The sequence below is a fragment of the Chiloscyllium punctatum genome, chromosome 37 (genome assembly GCF_047496795.1).
Source record: "Chiloscyllium punctatum isolate Juve2018m chromosome 37, sChiPun1.3, whole genome shotgun sequence".
Taxonomy (NCBI): domain Eukaryota; kingdom Metazoa; phylum Chordata; class Chondrichthyes; order Orectolobiformes; family Hemiscylliidae; genus Chiloscyllium; species Chiloscyllium punctatum.
The window spans coordinates 64354096-64380179 of record NC_092775.1 but is presented as its reverse complement, the minus strand read 5'-3'; the positions used below and the strand labels follow the sequence as shown (position 1 = coordinate 64380179).

The window sequence follows — 26084 nt, the reverse complement described above, 5'->3', positions numbered from 1 at the left end:
ACCAGATGAAGTAAAGTATTTGTTTTTAGTCTCTCTGTAAAGGAATATTTGTCAATTGGTCCCATGGGCAACTTTATATGCAGTTTACTGGCTTGAAATATAAATCAGCTATTCACATATTGTATTATCAATCTCTCATCAGGTTCATTCATTGAACTGAGGTTGACATTACATTATTCATGGATCATGAAAAGCTATCTCTCAACGAAAATACATTTTGTTCTTTGTTTTAAGTTGACAATACAAATATATAAAGAATGTAATAATTCATTATATATCATTTTATCATATTTTTGTCCTTTTTTGACTATAAAAAAAATATTTCTTAAAGCAGAAAATAAATATCAATTCACGTTTTTTGCTTGGTTCTTGTGTTATTCTCCATTAGGGTCAGGAAATTCTTGATTGATTTTGGATTGTGATGCTCTCAGGTTTTGCTTTGCCTGAGTGATTTTAATTCTTTGTGTCAGTAAATCAGATGAGACTAAATGAAAGGCACCAGAATAGGCCCAATAAAAGGCAGAATTAGGATTCTTTTCAATCTGATTGGATCTTGATGCAAGCTGAACAGATGCTGTTCAGAGGTGATCTTCCCTGGGATTAGAGGTTACATTAATGTCAAAGCTCATTAGACTGTGACATTTTAGAATAAATCAAGTATGCATACTAGAAAGTTGGAAGAAGTATGCACAATATTACTTCTCCCATTGTCAATGCCTTGACTTGATCAAAGAAATACTAGCTCAGCAATGAGATGCAAGTAATTGTTGACTCCTGATGGGCTATTGGATATATTTTATTCTTGCTTCACACAGTCATACTCTCATGTCTTTTCTTCCGTCCACATTAAAGGCACAACAAATGTATTCTGAATTTAATTAAAAACAAACTCATGTAGGTATGATATAGGATCCTTCCATACACTCACTGTATAGAGTAATTAAGAATCAGTCAACTTGTGTTTTATCAATAGATGAGGCCGGAGGCAGTCATATCTCAAGTACACACAGATTCTACTGAGTATAATTGGCATTACATAACAGGAGTGTCCTACAGACTTGCGCTGTTTTACATACAAATCATATTCTAAATTATTCATAGTGCAAAGTGGTTGGAGAATGTTTCAAGACTATGATAAACTCATTGTGGGTAAAGAGTTTTTATCCACTTTATTTTCTAAATATGAACCTTGATCTTACAACAGGTTCATGTTGCCTATCACATTGGACCTTAATCTTACGTTTATTAATTCATGAAATGGCAACATTGCTGGTAACATAATCACTTATTCCCCACTCCTAAGTGACCTTGTGAAGGTGTTAGTAAGCCAATGTCTAAAACCACTATAGTCCATCCGGACTTACACAGCTAATAGTTATGCAGTGTGCAGTGGGTAGTGTTGTATAACAGAGGGTCCTAAGGTTTCAGGTACATAATTCCTTGAAAGTGACATCACAAGTAAATAGGAACAGTTGCAATATTTTAAAGACATTTGACTAGGAAAGATTTAGAGGAATATGGGTCAAACGCAGACAAGTGGGACTATTTTGGTTTGTGAAACTTGGCATAGATGAGTTGGACTGAAGGGTCTGTTTCTTTTCTGTATGACTCAATGGTATTAGGGAGGGTATTCTAGAGCTTTAAAACAATGTCAGGAAAGGAATGGAAGTGTGATTTCAATACAGGATTGTGCGCAGCTTGGAGGGAAACTTGCAGGTGGTCATGTTTCTGCATGGCTGCTAATATTATTCTTGTAAGAGATAAAAGTCAAGAGTTTTTAAGGTGCTGATAACACTCCTGTTACTTAATACCAGTTGTACTCTGTAGAAACTGCATGTACTTGAGATATGACTGTCTCCAGCCTCATCTATTGATAAAACACAAGTTGATTGATTCTTAATTATTCTATGCAGTGGATGTAGTATATGGTAAGATCCTATATCATACCTACATGAAGGCTTGGCAAATTGCAATCGTGCATCATATAGATTTTGCACATGATTACCATTATGCACCAGTTGTTAGGGAATGAAAGTGGTGTTTCAAGTGGACTGCTTTACCCATATGGTATCAAAATTCCTGACTGTTATAGAAAAGTTACATTCATCCAACCAATAGACATTATTCCATAAAATTACTGAGGTGTACCTTGTAGATTGTCGTCAGACACTGGTCAACCAAGAGGTGCTTTACTGCAGAATTCCCATTTTCTGATCTGCTCTTGCAGCTACAACATTTACATTACTCAACCTCACTTTTGCCTATTCCATTTCTAGCAGGGATTCAGCAATAAGGCTACTGAATATTATGGGTTAGATTCTCCCTCATTATCACACAGTTGTATGGTGTGAATGTAAGTTGGCGTTTAAAAGCTGAAGTCAGAATATTGCCCAAATCTTGCTGCATGTGAATGCAACTAAGGAGTTGTGAATGCTATTGGACATTATATGTTAATGTCTTTCCACATACACTTTGATTCAAATGCCTTTAAATTTTTTTTTTGATTCAAAGTAATAGCTATTCACAATCTCTAACATCATGGCTGAACATGTGAATCATTCTGCCATTATCATCAAACTGGAAACTACCTCTGGTTTAAGTGAGGCATGCTGGAGAACACGCTAGTAAGCAGACCCGAGAGATCTTTAAATAAGATACCAGCCTAGTGAAGTCACAACATAGAATTGCATTCATGCTCAGCAGTAGAGGCCCACCACCATTTGTGTTTTGATATAGAAGCAGCCAAAGACTGTGAAGCAACTTCTTCAATAACAGTCTCTATTACCTACCCTGCACAAAGAGGCAACACATTGAAATTGACCAGAGCCATGGGATGGTTTAATGTCAATGTCAATATCATTATTGTCAATTCCAGTCAATTTAAAAGTAATTAATTTGATGGTGATGTCACATATTGTGATTATGTCTTCGCAGTTGACGAGAAAGGGATGGGGTTAGTGGCAAGTATGTAGAGTTTATCTGAGAGTTAAAGGCAATGGTTTGAGCTGGAAGACATTATGACTTGATTTTATATATGCTGCCTTGTGAATAAATCAATAAAATATCATATTACAGAGGGATTCACATCAACTTCTACTTAAAAGATTAGCTGTACAGTTCTTTGGACCATCTGACAGCATTGATCACAATATCAGTTAAATAAGATTGATGTGAAACTTCACATGTTGATAACACATGGTTGACAAACATTACACAGATCATCACTGCTTCTATTATTATAATTTTTATTTGCCATTCTTCAGTGAATACAAAAATTGTCATTGGTCAACGCACTGCTTCACTCTTTAGAACTCATTCATTGCTATTAATGTCAATAAAATGTTACTAGCAACTGCTCACTTATAAACAGATTGGCTAACATCCAAACTTGCAACAAAGCAACCAGTCAGCAAATTGATGTGGAACACAATTATAAAAAAGTTATTTTACAACTATATGGTTCCTCTTTGGCTCAGAAAATTGTACAATGCTCAATTCTGCTTCAATTCTGAATTGAAATGTTTGTACAATTAGGTCTTCTAGGAACCATTAGCAGGGACATCCAAGCCTGTTTAATGGGCCTGTCATTTCAGAGGCATCTTCAAAACTGAGTATTAGATTGGTTTCAAAGCCCCTGTTAATGCTTCCTAGAAGACCTAATTGTATGAACATTTTCAGTGCTCTGAACCTGAACTAGCTCTGCTGCACATGATTGAATCTATGCTCATCGCAACTGGTTATGACTGTCATTCTATTTGCAGCAGACTTGAATTTACTTAAATTTTGGAATATCAAATGGCCAAATTGGTCCCAGGTAATTAATCATAGGTGTAAGAGGCTGAACAACTTTTGGGTTGTCAAAGGGATTGTAGAAGTGGTCACATCCTTAGCTGTATGGCACCTAGGAAACACTGAATATTCATACTGCAGCATTCGGTTCACAGAAAGTGAAAGGGGAAATGGATGATTGTTCTGTTATGAGATTACAATGAATATGACCTTCACCATCACACGTATTAGAGCAGCTGGGCAAATATATATGCAAACAAGTGGCAGAGGAAACAGATGAACACTAGCCCACAAGGGATTGGCCACCCACTTTAGATTGCCAACAGTATGCAGCTTTTTTTATTTCAAAATGAGCATTTACCCTTGCTTTCACACCAGCTGCTGATTGAATGCATTGCGCATTCATGCAGAAATGTTTGTTTAGCTCGACATCAACTGTTTCTTTTGTATTTCAAAAATCGTAAAAATGTATCAATTGCGGGTCTTATGTTGCTTAGAGTGGAAGTTTAACATTAGAATGGTTTTGGAAATCAGTGCAAGGCAAATATGAACTGAGTTTTGGATCTGAAACAAAAGGTGAGGCACATGTTAGCATCCTCCCTTTAAAACCTTATTGTGGCCTCGTGTTTAATTTCATTCAACTTGTTGATTTAGATTGCATTTTAATCGAAGTGTTAATCTTAATATGTGTTGCATGAAAATCTCAATGGATGTTGAAAACATTCCCTGCATACGTTTTCACTTTTTGCATTTATATATAAATAGCGGTCCTGCTTTGAATCAGATAAGTTATGTTAAAGAGGCTTTGGAACCCTTTGTTTTTGTCATTATGGCTGAAATCACTGAGCTGACGACTGTCCATTTGAAATTACAGATGTTTTTCCTTCAGTTAGCTTTTGATATTATCATCTACTCTTTGAATGAGGCATCAAAATTATGATATGGAGATGTTGGACTGGGGTGTACAAAGTTAAAAATCACACAACACCATGTTATAGTCCAACAGGTTTAATTGGAAGCACTAGCTTTCAGAGCACCACTCCTTCATCACCTGATGAAGGAACAGGGCTCCGAAAGCTAGTGCTTCCAATTAACCCTGTTGGACTATAACATGGTGTGTGATTTTTAGCATCAAAATTAGGCTCTAATAGTCTTCACATATGCACATAAAAGATGCCTGCTAGTATTGCAAAAAGACTAAAGGTGTCATCTAAATGTCTTTGTCAACACCACTGATACTAATTTTATGATTTCTTTCATTAATGCTTGCTGTGGACAAAGTGGGTGTTGCATTTACTCAAAAAGTTTCATTGCCTTTAAAATGTTTTTAGACATTGTGAGGTGATTAAAAGGTGCAATTTGAAACATAAGTCCCTCGTTCCTTCCCATCATCCCTCTCTCCAAAACATGAGTATTGGCTAAAGTGGGCAAATGTTTTAATTAATTATTAAGTATGATGTGTAATTAGTTCATGTGTTATTTCTGAAAGCTAGCTAGTGAAAACTAGAACTGGTGCCAACTGAACACATTTAACATTTATTTGCAGTGTTATAAATATTGCAAGCACACAACTCCTAACCCGACAGCTAAATGTTTAGTTCACTAAGTCCACTTATAGCATTTAAAGTGAATTCCTGCCACTGTATATAATTGATTGTAAATAATATACAACCAACAGCCTCATGGTTAATGGTAAAACATTAAATTTTTGTTTCTCTTTTACACATGGATGCAGTTCCATAATATTTCCTAAAATAGATTAGATTTAATACAAATCGCCATAATTTTTACCTCCAACAATGAGTCTAGATCTCAACAATAGAATAACAACACATTGACTAGAAACTGGGGATACTATCTATTTTTGTGTCTATGTGACTTGGTTAAACAGAATTGTTAAGTTAATGTTAAATTTAAGAGGAACATAAGAAATTAGAACAGGAATAGATAATACAGTCCCTTGAGATTGCTCTATTGTTCATTACGACCATAGCTGATCTCCTCATAAGGTCAGAAGTGGCAATGTTCGCCGATGATTGTACAAAATTCAGCACCATTCACAACTCCTGAGATACTGAACCAGTACATGTTCAAATGCAACAAGATCTGGATAATACCCAGGCTTGGGCTGACAAGTGCCAAGTAACTTTCATACCACACAAATGCTAGGCTATGACCATTACCAATAAAAGATAATCAAATCACTGCCCCTTGACATTCAATGGTGCTGCTGTCACTGAATCCCCCACTATCAGCATCCTGGGGGTTACAATTGATCAGCAACTCAACTGGACTCAACACATAAACATAGAGGCTACAAGTACAGGTCAGAGGCTATGAATACTGCAGTGAGTAATTTACCTCCTAACTCTCCAACGCCTGTCCATTATCTCCAAGGCACAAGTCAGGGGTTTGATGGAATATTCCCAGCTTGCTTGTTTGAGTGCAGCTCCAACAGCACTCAAGAAGCTTGAGATCATCCAGGACAAAGCAGCCCACTTGATTGGTACCACAGCCACAGATACCCACTCCCTCCACCAACGATGCTCAGGAGTAGCAGTGTGTACCATCTACAATATGCATTGCAGACATTCACCAAAGATCCTCAGACAGCACCTTCCAAACCCACGATCTAGAAGGACAAGGTTAGTAAACACATAGGAAACCATCACCTGCAAGATCACCTTCAAGCCCCATTCACCATCCTGACTTGGAAATATATCACTGTCCTTCACTGTTGCTGGGTCAAAATCCTGGAATTCCCTCCCTAAAAACATTGTGGGTCAACCCAGAGAAGGTGAACTGTGGCGGTTCAAGACGGCTGCTCGCCACAACCTTATCAAGGGCAAATAGGGATGGGCAATAAATACTGGCCAGCCAGCAAAACCCACATGACACAAGATGAATAAATAAAAAAAGCTCCTCATTCCTGCCCACTCTCCAGATCCTTTGATTCACTGTCTGTCCTATGTGGGCCGGGACAGCCATGTGTGGCACACCAGCCGTGTTGTGTGACTGGATAGCCCGGGTGTGTTTTGGGACAGCCCAGGTGTGTGGGGGGACAGCCTGGGTATTTTGCAGGACAGTCCGTGTGTGTGGAGGGACAGCCCGAATGTGTGGCGGGGCAGCCCGAATGTGTGGCAGGGCAGCCTGGATGTGTGGGCGGACAGCCGGATCTCAATACCTATCTGTCAAGTGTATTCAAAATATTTTCTATTCAAATGAAATCATCCCTCATTCTTCCAAACTCTGTAGAATATAGACCCAATTTACTGAGCTTTTTATTACATGGTGGTTCTCCACTAGAGGTAAAAATTTCTCAAACTAATTTCATCTAGACACATTGACACTCTTTAGGGTGATATGACTTCCATTTTATTGTCTGGCACACTCTTGGCGTGAAGGTGAATGCCTTTATAAACCACAGAACTCCATCACCAAAGCAAACATAAGTGTATTTTGATTTATTGAAGAACTCTCAATAACTCAACCTATGTTCTCTGCTCTCATCTGTCCAAACAATGCAGGATGGTTTACAGATGACTTACAAATATAGCAGAAGCAAGTATCATGTCATGCTTTATGAGATATTCATAGATCATTCTGATATTTTCTTAATTGATTCCTCTGTATTAGTCAGACGTTAATTGCATATTTCTTTCTCATGTTGTCAATTTTTTGACTGAGAATTACAAAATTTGATAAAAGTTACAGTCATAGACACTTTGGTTTCAATCCAAATCAGCCATCTTATTCCTAGATGCCTTTTGGATTTTGGTATCTAAGAATGTTAAGAGTAAAATTCAAATTATGTGGCGATACAAATGGGTAGAAATGGATTGGTTACATATTGTATGCCTCAGTGTTTTTTATATCGAAATCAGATGAAAGGAAAATTGGCAGCAGTGTTTCCCATCAGCCTTTCTCTGTGAATTTAACTCCTTTTCTTTCAAAGCTTAATTCACATCTCTTCTTCTTCTTAATTTATATCTCTTCTGCTTTATTAATTCATATTAATTCATATCTCTTCTTCTTTAACATCAAACTTTCTGTTTCCTTCTTTGTAAGCTGAACAGGAAATAAGAAACAAACAAATATTAAATTGAGCAGAGAAGGGAGTGGTGGATGGGAACTGATTTGGTTTCCATTCAAGGGAAAAGCAACAGACCCTTGGGACACTCTGGTTGAAGTGTAAGTCTAGTGCGGTTGGTTGTCCAAAGTGAAAAGTAAATATGCACGGCCAGGAAATTGGAAACTGGTGGCGTTGGATGAGATTCCAAGGGTTGCATATATAATTAGGATGTTGCCTGTCAAGTAGAGGAAAAAAAACAATTTGTTCCATGGAGCAATAACAGATTGAAACTATGGAGCAAACAATCCTATGTGTATAACTCAGTCCTTAAACCTATATTCAGGAAAATACAGAACTTGTTTGCTTGTTTTTGAAATTCGGGATGTGGTGACTTTTTAAGGTCAGGATAATGACAAAATGAAGAAATGGTTGAAATAGACTGACTTTTATGAAGTCAGTCAAACACATATTACTCTCTAAAGAGATTATTTTCTGTTAACAAGATACGTCACCAACTTCATAGTTTTCACTACTAGGAATGAGTTGAAAAAGCAGTGAAATGTTGTAGGACTAAAAAAACAAATAATTAAGGACAATTTTTGTCGGTTTCATTTCCTTGAAGAGTTTGCATTTATTTGAAAACAATTATGGTCTTAGGACATTGCAAAGTGCTCCAACAGCAATGAAGCACTCCTGAAGTGTAACTGTGAAATCTCAACAAACATTTTTCCCAAATCCAGGTCCAACAAACAACAAAGCAATAATGATCGGATCACCTTATTTTGATTCTGTTGACTTAAGAATAAATGTGAAGCAGTCCACAGAGGGTTTCCCTGCTTTTATTCTAACTGTGTCGTGGCATCTTTAATGTTCAGCTGAGAAAGTGTTTGTGGTCTACGTCTCACCGAAGGACGGGGTCACTGGCAGTACAGCACTTTCTCTATACTGTATCTAAATTAGCCTGATCTTGCAAAACTCAGAACAGTGTACCCAATGTCAAATGTATTGCTGCTATTCAAATGATATTTACCAAATTCTTTTGACGGCCCTAGAACAACGTTGGAAACCATTTAAAAATGAACAGTCAGGCTTGCCATATGATTCATTTGTGCATGGTAGAAGCGACATTTATTCACAGGGAGAGCCTTGATTTTTTCAGGCAAAAAGAATATTTACACACATTGTACAATATAAGGCGGAATGGAGACAGACAATGCTTGTTGCATATCCAGAGCAAAACCCTAGCCAGTCAGAGTTCACCTGATTTGAATGCAATCCGTTAATAAAGACAGCTAATAGCTCCTGCTATAACTCCATGCTAACTATCTTCAATCAATCAGCACCATTTTTCCTGCGATATGAATTTGACATTTCTAAAATTGGTTTTCTTGCATTTTAGTCCTGATGAACGCAAGACAAGAGGTTTTGAGAAGGACAGCCCTTCATCATAACCTCAGCTGTTGCAGGAATTGAACCTGTACTAATGGCAGCATTCTGCATCATAAACTGGCCATCCTGTCAACTGAGCTAACAAATACCAGCATTGTCAGCTATCAAAGAAAAAAGTCAAAATAGTTCAACAGCAATTTAATATTTTTGTCAACATGCCATAACTACAAGCTACTCAGAAATTTATACGACAGATATAGACTTTCTCTAAAAATAGAAATGGTCTTGATCCCTTTTTAACTGCTTTTAAGAGGATGTGTTAATTCTGAAATATTCACAGTCATCTTTTCGCTATTTTTTAAGTTTAATGCATATGTGCTACATTTTAGATGCTACTAACAGATAGTGACAGAAGAGGTAGTTTTAGCTGTCTAGAATCTTCCAAACCATTGGAGACTCAAATACCTAGTGCTTTTTGTTCTATTTCTTGGGTGAATAATTGCAGCCTTTTGTTGCAGTCTACAGCACAGTCAGAAAGTGATGAAATCCTCTGCAATAAAATGGTTACCACTTTTAAGTCTCTCAAGGAGGATGAATCATAGATTATAACTGCTCCCAATGAGGAAGAAATTAGAAACTTGAATATATTGGGACAAGAGGGAGCAACAAAATGTGTAAATCATCCAATGTTCCTAAATTTTTGACTAAAAATTGTTTAAAAGGAATAAATCGATATCAATTATGGACATTGTCCTGAAATAGAAAATGGTAATATCGGAGAGCTTAGGAATTAAATGCAAAAAATTACAGTTTTGTGAAATTACATCATTGAAAGTAATTGATTGATAAACGTAATGATCTCCATAAGGGGTTGCATTAGAATGAGGAATGGGTTGAAGAGTCCAGTTTGAAGCCTTTTAATCCTATCTCTCTTAAAATATAGCTCCCTGCTGGGAAATTACATTTGAAAATAATGGTTTTGAAAAGAGAACAAATTATGAATCCCGTAATATATTTAAACATGGTTACAGTGGGTGAAAATACCTTGTGTGTTAATTGTGCATTAGTGGTGTTTTAATGTGCAGGAATCAGCCAGCATTAGCATCTGTTGCGAATCATCATATTTCTGTCCATGCTTCAAAAATTTCCTCCCAGATCAAATCTGTTTATTGTACATTAATGCACTTAACAGTTTTTTTTTGACTCAGTATGTTCCTGTTAAAGATGAAGAAGTGAAATTCAACTCAAGCTTGTCTTCCAGCATACACTGCATAATTAAGCTTGCAATGTTGGCAGAGGTTCAGAATGGAAGAAAGCAGAAGACATTCTGAAAAATGTCTGAACTGTGTCAGAAATATCAACAAGTCTCATTCAGCAGTATGGTTAGGGGTCCTGCAAGGCCATGGGTGGAAATCACAGGATCAAAGGTGACATGTTTATCGCTGGGAGCTAAATTGTGTCAATTTTCATGTAAAGCACTGAGTATCAGCTCATAGTCAAGCCTTCTCCGAGTATGAGATCTATAACCAAAAGTAATAGTGGAACAGTGTTGCAATCACGATGAAAACTTATCACCATTGAATCCTTTTAAGTAATGGTTAGGCGTTTGGCAAGGTTTCAATATTAAGTCATTATGCTAGTGAAAAAATCAGCAGCAGTGGAGACTGACAAGATTTTCCAATAGATTGGCTTTCCAGGTTACAATATAGCCTTGGCAGCAGCCTTATTGATTTGAAAATGGAGAACAGCAAATATAGGTCCAATAAAAACAAACACATTCAGGGCCTAGTGTTGAGTGAAACAGACAGGAAACTGTTTTCCTCCCCTGGATCCATGAACTGTGAATCAGACCAACTTGTCGCAAAGCACCTGGGACAAGGCCAGTTGGGTAGAACATTTCATGGTACCAACTGTCTGAGAAAGATTACAAAGAAAGCAAGTAAGGTTTAATATGTCTTGAGAAAAGAGCAGGATGGCCCAAAGCACTCTATTGACAATGAAATACCTTTTTGAAATATAGTCAATGTTATAATATAGGAAATGCAACAACCAGTTAACATGCATCATCTGCTACAGACAGCAATAAGATAAATGAACAGATTATCTGATATTATTCCCATATCTTTCATCTTTCATAAACTTTGGCTCAGCCAAATCTCCATTATACAGTACATATCTTAATTTGCATCAAGGCTTGCTCACCATCACCCCTGTGCTTCTTGATCTGTACTGACCTTCTAATAATCCCTTAGTTAGTCCTCCTTGTTTTCCAATCCATCCTCATCACAATCCTGTCTCTGTAACCTCCACCGACCATGCGACTTTAAGAAACATATGCACTCCTCCAATTCCAGCCTTTCTTGCATATGCCTGATTTTCATCCCTCCACAAAAACTGCCATGCTTTCAGATGGTAAGACCTCATTTTCTGAATTTTGTCTCCAAAACCTTCTCCTGCCTTAAGATGCCACACATAGCCTCTGTTACCTATTTTAATGTGTACCTATCTGGCACAAGTGCAAATGTTTGTCTGATCACAATCCTGTGAAGCACCAAGCGATGCTTTTATTGGAAATGCAAGTTGTTAATGATTGCGGAATGCATTTTATTCACAAGTAATGTTCATGCTAAGCAATGTACATGTACAGTCATGTGGGAAGTTGGGATATACTGGTTAGGTCTTGTTTTATTCTAAAGTCCGTCTAATGCAATCAAGAAGAATATTTTAAAGCTACAATGGATTGGAAAAAACTAGCATCATACGAAATTTATATTTCACAGTGAACATTATTCAGCTAATTGGGAAGATGTCTCCTGATCTTTTATGTGTTATGCTTTAGATCACTTTTCACCCATCCAAGAGGTTTAACATTTCATTTAAAAGGCTTCATTCCATTTGAATCTTATACTTTGCCAATGACTCATTCCATTATTGTCCGAATGTTATACATAGTGTGTAACATTTTATTGTTGCTGTGCTCTATTTGGTCCATTATTAAAGCTAATGTCCACTTGACTGTTTATGACAGGGCCCAATTGTAAGTAAGAGGTTTTCAGCTAAAATGGGCAGACATTAGGGAATGCTGGAATTGACAGAACTTAAGTTGCTCAGTAAAGACAACAACAATTTCTATTTGTATGTTAAACATACCCTCAATATAGGAAAATGTTCCGACCTGCTTCAATGTGCATTACCAAGCAAAATATGGCACTGACTCACACATCGAGATAACTGGATGAGTGCTGGAAAGCTTTGTCAAAGAGTTGGAGTTTGAGAATAGTCTTGAAAGAGGAAGGATAGATGTGGCAGAGTGAGGGGAGGAGTTAGTGAAGGAATCTAGAGCTTCAACACTGAGTGGTGTTGACATTAATTGTAGAGATTGAGGAGCCAGAGGTAAAAACAGAAAATGCTGGAGAAACCCAGCTGGTCTGGGTCTATCTGTGGAAAGAGAAACAGAGTTATTTTTTGAGTCCAATCATTCCTTCTCAGAACTGGTGGAAGTGGGCTGTGCTGGGTTCTGGGACTCTGAGGTGGGAAGCTGTTAAGGGGAGACCTCCAGAGAAGATGAAGTCCTGGAAACAAAACCCTGATGTTCAGTGATAGTGTAATGGTCCAGAGGGATATAACACGAGGTGTATGAGAAGTTGGTGCCAAGCCAAGTGTGAGATAATGCATTTTGGGAGTCCAGTGCAAGAGGAAAGTAAATACTAACTGCAGGACCCTTAGGAACATTGATATGCAGAGGGATATTGGATTTTAAGACCATAGCTCCCAGAAAGTGGCAACATATGTGGATAAGGTGATAAAAAAGGTGTATGGCATGCTTGCCTTCATCACTCAGGGTATTCAGTTGAAACATTGGCAAGTCATATTGCATCTGTATAATACTTTAGTTAGGTCACATTTGGAGTCTTGTGTGCAGATCTGGTCACCGCACTATAGTAAAGATGGAAGGAGGCTTTGGAGAGGTTGCAGGAAATATTTACCAGGATGTTGCCCTGACTGCCCTGTATTAGCAATAAGGAGAGGTTAGCTAAACTTGGCTTGTTTTTGCTAAAGCACTGGAGATAGAGGGCCAATCTAGTAGAAGTGTGTACAATTGTGAGAGACATGGATAGGGTGAATAGTCTTTTTCCCAGGATGGAAATGTCAAACAATAGGGGGCATAGGTTTAAGGTGAGAGGGAAAAAATTTAAAGGAATTATGAGGATTTTTTTTTCCGACAGTGGATAGTAGATGCCTAGAACATATTGCTTGGGGAGCTGGGAGAAGCGGATATGACAGGAAAGTTTAAGATGAATTTAGACAGACACATGAACAGACAGGGAATAGAGGGATACAGACATGCACAGGCAGAGGAAATTAGTTTAGATTGGCATAATGATTGGCATATTTCTTTGGAATAAAATGTTCTGAAAATGTGTTCTGAAGAAGGGATAATGGACTGGAAATGTTAACTCTGCTTCTTTCTCCACAGATGCTGCTTGACCTGCTGAGTTTCTCAAGCACTTTGTGTTTTTTTTTCCTGTGGGCAATAAACGTGCAATATTTTACTTTTATTTGTGGGTCCAATGGCATGATTGTGACTGCAGAGAAGGAAGAAAAGGAGATAAGTTAACAGAGGAAAGCAAGCATTTGAAATACAATTTAGCAGATTATCTGAAGACTGAAGATTCCAGTTTCCTCCTTTATCAGAATAGTACATGTCCCTGGCACTTTGACATCAGAAATGTTGCATTTCTTTAAACTTTTTTTAGCTAAAAATAACACTGCAAGCCATCCCTGTGATCTTGATAACAGCTTTTACTGTTAATGATACCAGGGTGATATTCTCGAATGCAGCTCTTGAGTAAAAGGTTACTAGTTGAAGCAGTATCAAAGTACATTTCCAACAGTGAGCCAGCAGAGGATAATTTGATTACTGTATTAGATTGTCAACTCTATGCTTGAAGTTACTCAGAGGGTGGCAGTCAGTAATAGGTCACTAGCCTGCAAACTGTCACAGAGCCAATTGCACAATGAATGAGCTAAACCATTTCTTGTTCATGCATTCAGCCAAAAGTGTTTGAAACATGCACTCATAAGGCAAGATCTCTGCAATAGTGTGTGTAGGATCTGTAGTTGTTTTAATGGTAGCAATTAATTTAGCCTTATTACAGAATAGATTGTCAATCCAGAAAAACTGATTAATTCCTTGGATGTAAGCAATGACAGTGATGCAATATACAGATGTTTGGATGTGATGAGATGTGTGTTCTCACACCCACAAGCTCCCCTATCCCCATCGTGAATTCAGACATCCTCTCCAAAGAAATGAGAAACTAAAATAGTCATCCCTTTCTTTATGCAATGAGTGCTAGATCAGCTTAATCTCTGCACTACATGTTAGCTCACCAGTTGTCTCTCTCTAATGAGAGTGCAGCCCTTCAGTCCAGGAAGACCATGGCAATTTTAACTTTACATATGTTACAACTAAACCCCGGGATGGAATTGTCCCCTCCCTTTTGTACAAAAGTTGGAAAATACAAAAAATTTAAAATCCAAAGATCAATGTTGAGAAATTTTGCAATGTTCTCAACACTTCAACTACAATGTCAGACCTCGCAATTCAGCAGCAGCACCCTTTGCATTTGTATCTCATTAAAGTTCCAACTTGCCTTATTTTCACTGCAGTCCCAGTCCTGTCCTTTCTCAAGAAACTAAAGAGTACAGGTTGCCAATGTGAAAATCAGAGGGTACCTGGCAACTGCAATCCATTGAATGCTTATCCCAGTCATCAACAAACTACTTCTTCATGACAATGTCCCTGCCTGCTCCATGATCTACTATGATCTACCATCCTTAGTCCATGTAAGTCAACATCACTGGTCTTATCGCATCATAGTGCCTGTCCTGAGATCATCACAGACACCACTTCAGCCCTTCAACATTATATCTTAGAGCTTAGGGATACTGTCAGCTTACAGGCTTCTGCCAGGTTTCTTAGTGTGCAGGGACATGCACACATCTTATGCATTCATAGTGGATGCATGCTATGGCTCTTGCTTTCTTAGTGCTCATTTGTTTTGTGCTTAGTTATTCAGGCTGTCAGCCTTTGTGTACACCTCACAGCTTTCCTGGCACACACTGGCTGCCAGCCTCTGAGTGGGTCACATCCCTGTATTAACACAAAGTATTCTGGGTCATTTATAGGCTGCTAGCCACAGTGGCTTGTATTGCTTTTTCGAACAGGGAGTCAGAGTTTGTGACAATGGAGTGCACAGAACAGACAAAGGGGTGGACTTGTCACTGTGTGGCACCATCCTAGATCAATGTCACTATTACAGCAAGTTGCAGCAGTTTGTGCAGCAAACATACTTCAACTGATGTGAGCAAAAGGCTGTATGTACAACTGAGCAGGGAGCAGTGTGCTGCACTGGTGACGGGAGCAGATCTGAGTGAAAGGGACTGATGCTCAGTCATGGAGTACTGCCACAGTCAGTCAAGCGGCTTAGTTGATTTCAGTTCAGTGGGTTGGCCATGGCACTTGGTCCTACCAGAGTCCAAGGACTAGGCCACAGTTAGTCCTTGGTATCAAGTGCAACCATTTTGGGGTTTAAGGTCTGTAGATCCATCAATCCAGGAGGCAATGTGACAAAGGGTCAGACTGATTGTGTGGATAGGAGAGCAGTTTGTGGTAATGCAAGAGCAGGAAAGGCACTGAGGTGTCCTCAGTGAGCGATTCAGAAACAGTGGGCAGAAGGGGGGCGAGTAGTTTTTGGAGAATGAATCATCATTAAGTGGAAATGCAACATGTAATAGTGAGATTTGTCACCCATGAGCCTTGGTGGGAGGTGTGTGCAGTGGCTGAGTTAGAGTGAGTGGTGGTTTTGTAAGTGTGAGGTAGCAGAGAAAAAGTGACAGTAACCCTGGAGGAACACAAAGGATCACTGCCATTTGTCCCTGGACATCTGGGTATCTCTTTTCACCCTGAATGCAGCACTGACACAGTTAACCATTTGGGCCAGGCTGGATTGGTCTGATAATGTGGTCTTCTGTAGCAGTGCACAGAAAAGAAGGACAGCCCTCCTCTCTATCAGCATCTCCACATTTCTTTCTGCTAAAGCCAACAGTCAATAAGCCTGTAAAGGCCATGCCCTCAGTGACAATGGTTGAGTTTTACAGTGTGAGGGCAATTTCTGGCTTGTAGCACCTAAAGTGGTGTGCAGCAGTATGGCACCAGTATGAACCCTGGATGATCCCATCAGTGACATGCACTTCCGCCTCTGTCGCCACATGATTCCACAACATGGGTGCCAAAGAGCCTGGCTGCATAACTCATGAGATAAAGAGCAGAAGGTTGCATGAGAAGAGTCACTCTGAGCCATGGCGTACTGAGCCCCATTAATCTTTAACTAAAACAGGAAAGTTCCACCCATGTGTTCAATTATATTAGTCCCTGTGCCCATTTTTTGGATTCAGTCTCCATCAACATCCCGCACCAACATGTCAGATCTTAATGGGAAAACTGAAGAAGTTTTGTTTTCAATTTTGTATGTAGAAGGAAAGTTGGCAAGAGACTTTCTGCCTCAAACTACCAAGATGGTTTTAACCATACAGTATAAGTGCCAAAGCATCTACATCGAAGAATTCCAATGGCTCAGGGACAATTTTGTTGCCAATGATATCCTCTGCAATTATTCTTTTTTCTCTCCTGAGAGAGTTAATTTCCAAACAATTATAAATCCAAGAGAATAACTCGTTTTGAACCCAAATGCAACTCAGGCCTGTACAATAAATACTCTGACAATTTTGTTTGTTAGATGATATTAATAATTCTGGAAGGGTTAGTTATAAAGTGTTAGAAGTATGAAGGTAGAGATTTAAATGGAAGAGATCTGATGTTCCTGGAAGTTTGAATCTTTTACCTTCTTTATGTAAGCTACAGATATCCACTTACATCTAAAATATTATTACATATGTCGAAAATAGCAACTGTTGCACTACTCACTCTTGAAATTTCTTTCTTACTATTCTTTGTGGGGAACCTGACCTCTTGTTGCAGGTTTAAAAATAGCTCCCAAGTTCCATTCAACCACCTGAGCAATGTTGAAAATTGGTAACAGATAACAAATGTTCCAGCAGTAATTGGTTCAACCATTTGCAAAGGTGTATCAGGGTGCTGCACATGAGCAGGGTTGAGTGTGCTGTGCTGCTCCAAATTATGAACTGAATACAGACAGGATGAAATCAAGGCAAGTGTCATGACAGAAAGGTAACCTAGGCCAGTCTATCAGCAACAGTAGCCTTAATACTTGTGAAGACTAGATAGAGATGTTTATCCAACAGGAGGACCAAGATTTGCAAACTGTAGATGGTGCTATAACTGGATGTGTAGCTGTACAATTCCATTGAATGCAATGCCAGGGAGCAGCTGGTTGAGTGGGGATGCTTAAATGGAATTAGCTACAGTGGATGGGATCAGATGCTTTATGCGGAAGATGTGATAGAACAGATACCTTACACCTCATTTGCACTGGTGACTGCAGCAGATCTGAATCTGTGTTTGCCGACAGTTTTGATTATCGTGTAATGTAGTCGAATTGTGTGTGCTAAATTCGTCTTACTCCAAAATGAGTCCCAGATTTGGGTAAGTTTTGTATCATGTGCAATTTAAACTTCCTCTGGATTCAGTGAGATATGTTGATGTAATTCCACCTGCACATTAAGAAGTGTGTTCGTGCTGAGAAAGATTGTAACACAAATATAGGGTCAATGCCCGTCAACTGCATAGCACGTGAGGACAATAATATTTAAAATCATATATGTAATCGATAGAATATGCTAAGCAGCAGCTCTGAATTTAGCGTCTCACATTCAACCTTGAACCTGGACCAAGACATCAAAAAGGCTGCTCATATGCACTTGCTCATTGGAATACTGCATTGCGTCCTGTTACTCCATCACTAGTGTTCAATCTCAGCTGGCATATTGTGCAGTGAAAAGGAGGCCCAGGATTTCCCTGTGGGAAGAGGAAAAGAAAGTGATCAGGCATAATACTTGGAGATATTTTCAAATCAGCCTGATTAGAGATAATACTACACACCTCTGGAGTGGGTGGGTCTTGAACCCAAACCTCCTGGCCCAGAGATAGGCACACTTCCACTACACCACAACCACTTACATTCTTGGAATATATTTATTTCAATAACAGTCAGTGGAAACACCATTTAATCATAATATATAGGCTATTAAGTGTAAGCTACAAGTAGAAGGTTTATTTAAACTAGCTGCCTAACTAGTTTCGTGTGTGAAAATAATCATGCAAACATCAGTGAACAGCCATAGCTATGTTCCTCACAGTGCTCCAATAAAGATGAAAATATGAAATGTGCTTGGATTAACAATATTCAAGGACTCAATGTCTGGGATTCTGCCACAGCAAGTAATAAATCAGTATGCTGAAAAATACATTAGCCTTCAAAAGGAGCTTTCCATGTGTATAGTATTTCCCACTGGTACGTATTTAGTTTGCCTGCTCCTCAAATTTACAGGACATAAGTGAATAAGCCTTCTTGCCACTGTCAATCCATCATCAATGTATGGTCTGGATTCACCCCCTCTTCTTTGGATCCCCATGCATTGTAACAGGAAAGGCATTAAAATATTAATAAAAGCAATAAAGTGTTACCATAATAAAAGAATAAACGTAAGAGTTGGGAAGTAAGATCAATACTATCAGTCGGTTTAGTTCATAGCAATTTATTTAGGAGCTCTGTATGCCCATTTGGCAGTGAAGGTCAAAATGGTAATGGGCTCAAACAGATTTGTGAAGCAGAATGCAGAGCTCTTCTGATGATTAATACAATCATTTATGATGACAGTGAATCAATATGTCCCAACCTGTACTACATAGGCTGTATTGTGTGTACTCACCCTGACGAGGGAAGATTAAATAAGAAGATATTTAGTATACCTTTAAAAAAACATAATTACTTGCATTAGCCCAGTAAAACTGAATGCCTGCATTTTTCACTTGCATGTTGATTTATTAAAACCATTACAATTCGAAATGGAGACTGTGAGTAAATATCAATCTGATTCATACTTCAGTCAGCACCCTTCACCATTGCTGAACTAGGTTAGCTTATCAAGTAGCTCATAAGATGTGTACTTTTTAATCAGTGGCAGAAAAACCAATGGTAGTAGGGATCCTGCTAGAAATTGTGTGTTTCCTAAATCCCAGTTTGTCTTTCAAATCACAATAAAAGTGATCCAACCTGTAGCTTAAGCATTTTATCCTAAAATAAACAACTATTTACCCATTTTATCTATAACATCAGGATATTTATTGGCCAGAATTTGTTCTCCTTGCTTAAGGGTAAAGTTCAACAAAAAGAAGATTTGGATTCCTAGGTTGGATGGTTAGCAATTAAGTTACAACTAATCTGACAACATCACACAGTCTTTGGGGGGGAATCACTTGAATTCTGTACAAGTTGCACAATGGAAGTAAATTTCTCAGAGTCCTCCTTTGTTATATCTGATCTAATAATGTAAACTGTACCTATTGCAATCATGCAATAAACCATCTTGTCATCTAAGACAAGGGCTCCTTTTGTTTAGTCTCACCAGTGAGTTTAATTACCTAAAGAAAGATCAATTCATGGCAGTGAACTAACTAGAGTACCACTTGCTGGTGGTGATAATACTGAAAATAACCAGTTTCAAACATTTTATCTTGGATACTAAAATCTTTAAGTACCAGGTGAGTTTATTCAGGAGTCTCTATACTTGTGTCTTTGAAGAAGCTCTTGATGCTTTCCAGTCTAAAGTCCAAACTTTGTGGTGCAATGAACAGAATGTATCCAGCATGGGTCATGAAATATTAAGATCACTGATCATTCTGTGGGATTCAGTCTCAACTCAAGCAGAAATACATAGTTTCTCTATCAAATTACATTTGAAGCATATATGAAGCATATATCTGTTAATAGTATACACTAGCAATATATAGTTCTATATCAACTTTGCCATTTTTCTAAAGTTTCCTGCCTCTTTAAACCATGTCTTTGCAACTTATTCTTCCTGTGCCATATTCTATAAAGTTGCACATAATGTACAAGGTTTTTATATAGGCAACCAACTTATCTGAGAGGCTAATACAATGATGAGCAATATTCTGTGTAATATTATGAATACTCAACTATCCGCGAGGCATATTGTCATATTGAGATTGAGAGTAGCAGTAGCGCCAGCTACAGGACAGGAGATTAATAGCTGACAAAACAGAGACAGGTATTGGATTGATCAAAACAGAGGTGTACAACACCTGGTGTTGGCCTATTTACTGCAAAATGAGCATCCTTTCCGTATAATGACTTTGCCCTGTTACAGCTATTCACGTTTGTAAACAGATCTCAGGGATTGTCTACCTTTAAGTCAAAAATGAAGGATAAAGTGGCAAAACTTTCAAATTGTCAGTGGCAGAGAAATCAGCTCAGGGTTTGCAGGGGGAGGAAGTGGAATATATCAGCATCAGTAGATGGTTGCTGCTTTTTCAACATGATATGCAAATTTAAAGCTTCTAAAACCAAGAGCCAAAACTCTAGTTTTTCTGATTAGGAAGCAAATCTTCAAGTCAATTTTCAACAGAAACTACATTTCCATCAACGGTTGTATTGATAATAACCTTCCTGCTTTCCATTGTATACATGGTAATTAATACTGAAAAGAATCTACTGAAATACCTTGCATTTCTTATTTATACTTTAAACCTGAAGTTGCAAGAAGGGATACTGTAACAAGCAATATTGCACTCAAAGCAAATTTGCAGTGGCTGAAACAAAAGTTAGCAAAGATTTTTCAACATTGTTAGCATCACGTTATGAATGATTGTGTACAGATTGTTATTAATAAGGATTCCAAAATTGACATTTGGAATTTTATTTTTTACTTTTCCATGAAATTCAGGTGTACAAAAGGGATGCCTGAGCGTGTAATTTATTTCCTCAATGAGATGTATCAAGTTTCATTTTAAGCTTTTGCTACAAGGTCATCCCTTCATTCATGCTTCGTTCCCCTTCAAAACATTCACTGGAAGGAACGGTTTGTGATTCTAATGATTATTTAGTGGAGTGTTTAAATTGACTTCACATGAGACCCACGGTTCTGTTGTATTCCATTTTTGGATTTGAATTGAATCTTTCACTCTTACCAACTTTAGTATATTGATTTATGATGTTAAATGCAACAGTGTTCATCCTTTTGAAAAATACACTGACTTTTTTACAAGTCCATTCCTATGTCTCCTCATCTCAGCACAAACATGACACCAAATAACAATCAACACAGGCCACAATATTTGTATAAAAATGCAGACTGCCTGAGATTATGGCCATAACTAATACCAAATATCAAGGTCTTCACAGTGAACCAAATAAGCATGCACATTGAACAACAGGATTCAGTCATTATATCTGGTCTGTGTGCACTAAGGTTTTCTGGATAATGATGGAACAAGTGATTCAGCAGCATAATTTGTAGATATGTCAACTCTTTTGTGAAGCATTAAATGTAGTGCAAGTCACAGAAAGCTCAGAGAATCGAATATAACTGAATATTCTAACGTTTTCTTTTAATAAGTGATAGCTGAAATCCGTCTTTGTCAGCAGTGTGAAATATTCAAAGGGAAAATCTGCATCAATTTTTGCCCTTCTCCTAATCTTCTTCACTGTTGATTTTAATTTAAAATAAAAGCAGTCATGGTGTACAATGATCTGGGGATTAGGTGTAGATATGTTCTGTGCTTTCACAAAAACAGTTGCAGTGAGTGTAATCTTCCACCCCTGTGGTTCCTAAAGATGGCCTTATATTTATTTTAACATGTGATTCATAACAGTGCAGGTCACCACTTGGATAATCACTTCAAGTGATGCACAATGCTATGATGATGCCTTGTGTTACAATGTAAATTCTTACTATATGGATCAGTTTCCACATGTGCTTTCCTCTCCACCACCGTTCCTGACCTGCTTCCAAACTGTCTGACAGCCAGTCAAATATGAGTAAAAAAACTTCTTCTAATTAAATAATTGGAAGACTGAAGGACATCTGTTTTGCTTTTTCTAAACTGGACACTTTGCACCTTGTCGGTCCTGTATAACACTGAGTTGAGTTTCAAATTTCGCATGAAGCATATAATCACAATTTGAAATCATGCATTATCATCTACTTCCAGTCCTACCTCACTCCTCCATCTGTGAAACACTCGACAATCCCAACATCACATTTATTTGATGATACCCTGAGCTGAAAATGGTACATGAAGCAATTAACTCCAAATTCTACAGTTCATACTATTCCCTCTCATACTCAGTTTACAGATTGCCTGTGTACCCATTTGTGTCCATCAGATTTCCATTTGCAAGCCAATTTAACTTCAAAATCTTAACCCCAATCTATTCTCAAATAATTCATCATGTGCAGCTCCTTCCACTCCTGTATCTCAGATTAAACCATTCACTGTTCTAAACCTGGCATACTTCCTTTTCCCCTGTTTAACTATTGATAACAGAAGCTTCACGTGTCATGATCCAATTTTGAAGAATTCTCTTCCAAATCCTTCATCCTTCATTGTATCTCATAGTTTTGCTAAATTTGACTTAATCTACCTCAGATTTCTATATGTTCAATTCCATTCCCAGCATGGTTTTTAAAAGGGGCCCTTTGATCCGAACATTGCAAAGTACTTAGGATGAGTTTCCATTTTTAAACCACAAAGTTATTGTTATGGCTATCAATCTTTTGGAATGTAGTTTGAGGTGAGTGTATGAGACTCACTTGCAGTCATTATATACATACAAGCAATGTGGATTAGATGTTCATATGTGTGTAGCTTATTTTCCTTTCTCCTGAACACATTTTTGTTTTGTTTGTGTCTGTACAGGAGATGGAAACCCCAAGGAGAGCAGTCCCTTCATTAATAGCACAGAGGTTGAGAAAGGAAAAGAGTATGATGGAAAAAACATGGCTCTTTTTGAGGTAATGTAAAACAATTTATAACAAGCACCAATTTCCATTCATCTAGCTGAGTTATTCTGACTCGAATTTCAGGGACTTTAAGTCTGAATGACTGACTAATTAAGACTCTTGTTAACATGATGTTGTCTGCCCCCTGCTACCTTGTCCTTGGTCGTCTTGCAGAGACTACTCCAAGGATTCAGAAGTCTACGAATGGGAACAGAATATGCTCAAAATTCAGCATGAGTATTTATTTGAGGTCAAGTTTCAACATCAAATTTGTTAAATAACTATCTCTCAACATTCTTAGAACTGGTTTGTGAAGAGTAATGCTTGTGCATTTTGATCTCAATCCCTTGTGTAATCCTTTGTCTGAAACTGACCAGCTAATACCTCTTTCAGTTAAATACAGTGCAACATGAATATTATCTTTGTGCCTGGCTATCTAACATGGAAATGGGTTATAGTTTTATATCATATTGGAGTGGAAACATTCTTTTGCCTTTACTTTCTCTTTTTCACCCAGAAGTATTATCTCACACAACTGGGTGCCTTCCGACCACCAAAATCACCGTGACATATTTTTTGCTTTTTTAAAAAAACCAGTAACCACCACCAGTAAAAACACCTGTGTATCCAATTTAGACCAAGCAAAGCCCATTATGGGCAATAAAAGGTGAGGGTGGAGGTAGGTCTGGGGAGTGCAGGAAGGGAACCATTTGCATTTAGTGTTTTTAAACCTATTTTTCTAATCCACCTGTTTAGAGATGCTATTACACACCTTTGGAACAGGTGGGACCTTTGACCTTTACTAAATTGCAGAGGTATTGCGCCTGCTCTTGTTGGAAAGGTAACGGCATGTTAATGATGTACTTCATGATTAATGTGAGCAAGTGCAGCAGATTAAGAGATATGACTTGAGGTGCAATTCTGGTTGGTTTATGCAGCTCCATCATTAACTTTGCCCAAATGGCATTCCCCACCCTAAGGCTCTCCATTATGTTTACAAACTTGTTGGATTCATGCATTAATGGCTCATTAATTGGACAGAAGTTCAGAACCAAACTGTTATGCAGAATGATGCAGGAAATAATTGAACAAATGTGTATGGTGTGAAACATCCCTGTGAAGCAAAGACCAGTTGAGTAACCCAGAATTTGCTGGAGCGAGGAGTCTTTACTTTTTCTTTATTTTTTCATGGCATCATTGAGAAGGCCAGCATTTGCTGCCCATCCTAATTATTCTCGAATTGTGTGGCATGCTCAATCGTTTCAGAGGGCAATGTAAATTTACCCATGCTATTGGATCTGGTGTCATATGTAGGCCGGGTAAGTGCCAGATTTCCTTCCTCAAGGACACTTGTGAATCAGATAATTCCCCAATATTTCAAAAATCCATCTATTTCCTTTTTAAATACTTGCTATAGTCTAAGTTAATTTTAGACAGTCAAGTGCTTCAAGTTAGCTGTCAGGCAACAGCAGACGTTTAGCCTGACAAAATTAAGTGGAATCACTTGAGACACATGTAATCTCACAGCCCACTGATCTAGCCTCTCTCGGGCAGAGAATTCCAGGCACTCTTTAGGGTCTGGGAGAAGAAATTGTTTTGCACCTCAGTTTTAAATAAGTGTCCTCTTACTTTCTAATGATGACCTCTAATTCAAGATCCCCCCACAAGTGAAACATCTTCTCAACATCTACTCTGTCAAGCCACCTCAGAATCTTGTATATTTAAATAAAAATCATATCTCATTTTTCTAAATTCTAATTAATACAGGCCTGACCTATTTAGCCATGTTGGATATGTAAGGGTGACACAGTGGCTCAGTCATTAGCACTTCAGTTTCACAGTAACAGGGACCCATTTTCAATTCTAGTCTCGGGTGATTGTCTCTGTGAAGTTTAAATATTATCCCCATGTCAGCGTGGGTTTCCTCTGGGTGCTCTTGCTTCCTTCCACAGTCCAAAGATGTGCAGGTTAGGTCAATTGGCCATGCTAAGTTGCCCACAGTGTCCAGGGATATATACATTAGGTGGATTTTCCATGGGAAAATACAGAGATAGCAGTGAGTCTGAATGGGATGCTCTTCAGAGAGTCAGTGTGGACTTGTTGGGCTGAATGGCCTATTTCCACCCAGTAGGGATTCTACAAAATAAAAATGGTTTCAACTCAAGAGTTAGTCAGGAAAATCTCTTTTGAACTGCCTCCTGTCCTTTATATCCTTTCTTACTGCCCATGTAATTTTCTTGCACTCTTCAGTTTACAATGTTTTTGTTTTGTAGTTTGTTTTCATTGTACCCTTCTCAGCTCATATTGCCAACAATGGAGTATTTGGTATCTTGGGAATGGCAGCAACATCAATGGATCCAATTTTTCACCAATGAGAATTAAGAATGAATAAATAAACAGAGGGAAGAACTGATAAAGTGGTTGAATAAGAGTGCAAAACTTAAAATTGAATCTGGTACAGAACGGGATATAGAAAGGAAAAGAAAAATTGGATTGAGAGAGAGGACAATAAAAGACACAATGGAATGATAAGAAAAATATTATATTAATAAAATATCCAACAGAAAACTGAAATAATGAGATTCCAGGCTTTTAATTGCTTCTTTTTTGTATCAGAGAATTTGATTTAGCTTTGATAAAAGATTGCCTGAGTTATTAATTACTAAGCAACATACTCTAGTGAGTTTAATGGCCAATTAATGTACAAATGTACGAACTGTGTCAAACTCACAGGAAGGCCAAGAGTGAGATGCTTTTTTGGAAAGTTATCAAAAGTGTGCAAAATGCACAATGACTTATAACCATTTGCTCTTCATGGGCTATT

The 26084-nt window shown here is 38.0% G+C and overlaps 1 protein-coding gene across 4 annotated transcripts in view; it reads left to right on the top strand.

Annotated features, from left to right (window-relative positions):
- The window catches only part of LOC140463166 (solute carrier family 12 member 5-like), a 1088806-nt gene that overhangs the window by 738857 nt on the left and 323865 nt on the right, over window positions 1–26084 (top strand). For all 4 annotated transcript variants that reach the window (XM_072556937.1, XM_072556936.1, XM_072556940.1 and 1 more), the window contains exon 2: window positions 23178–23272. In XM_072556937.1, coding sequence (XP_072413038.1) covers window positions 23178–23272 — 95 coding nt within the window. The remainder of the gene's footprint in view (window positions 1–23177; window positions 23273–26084) is intronic.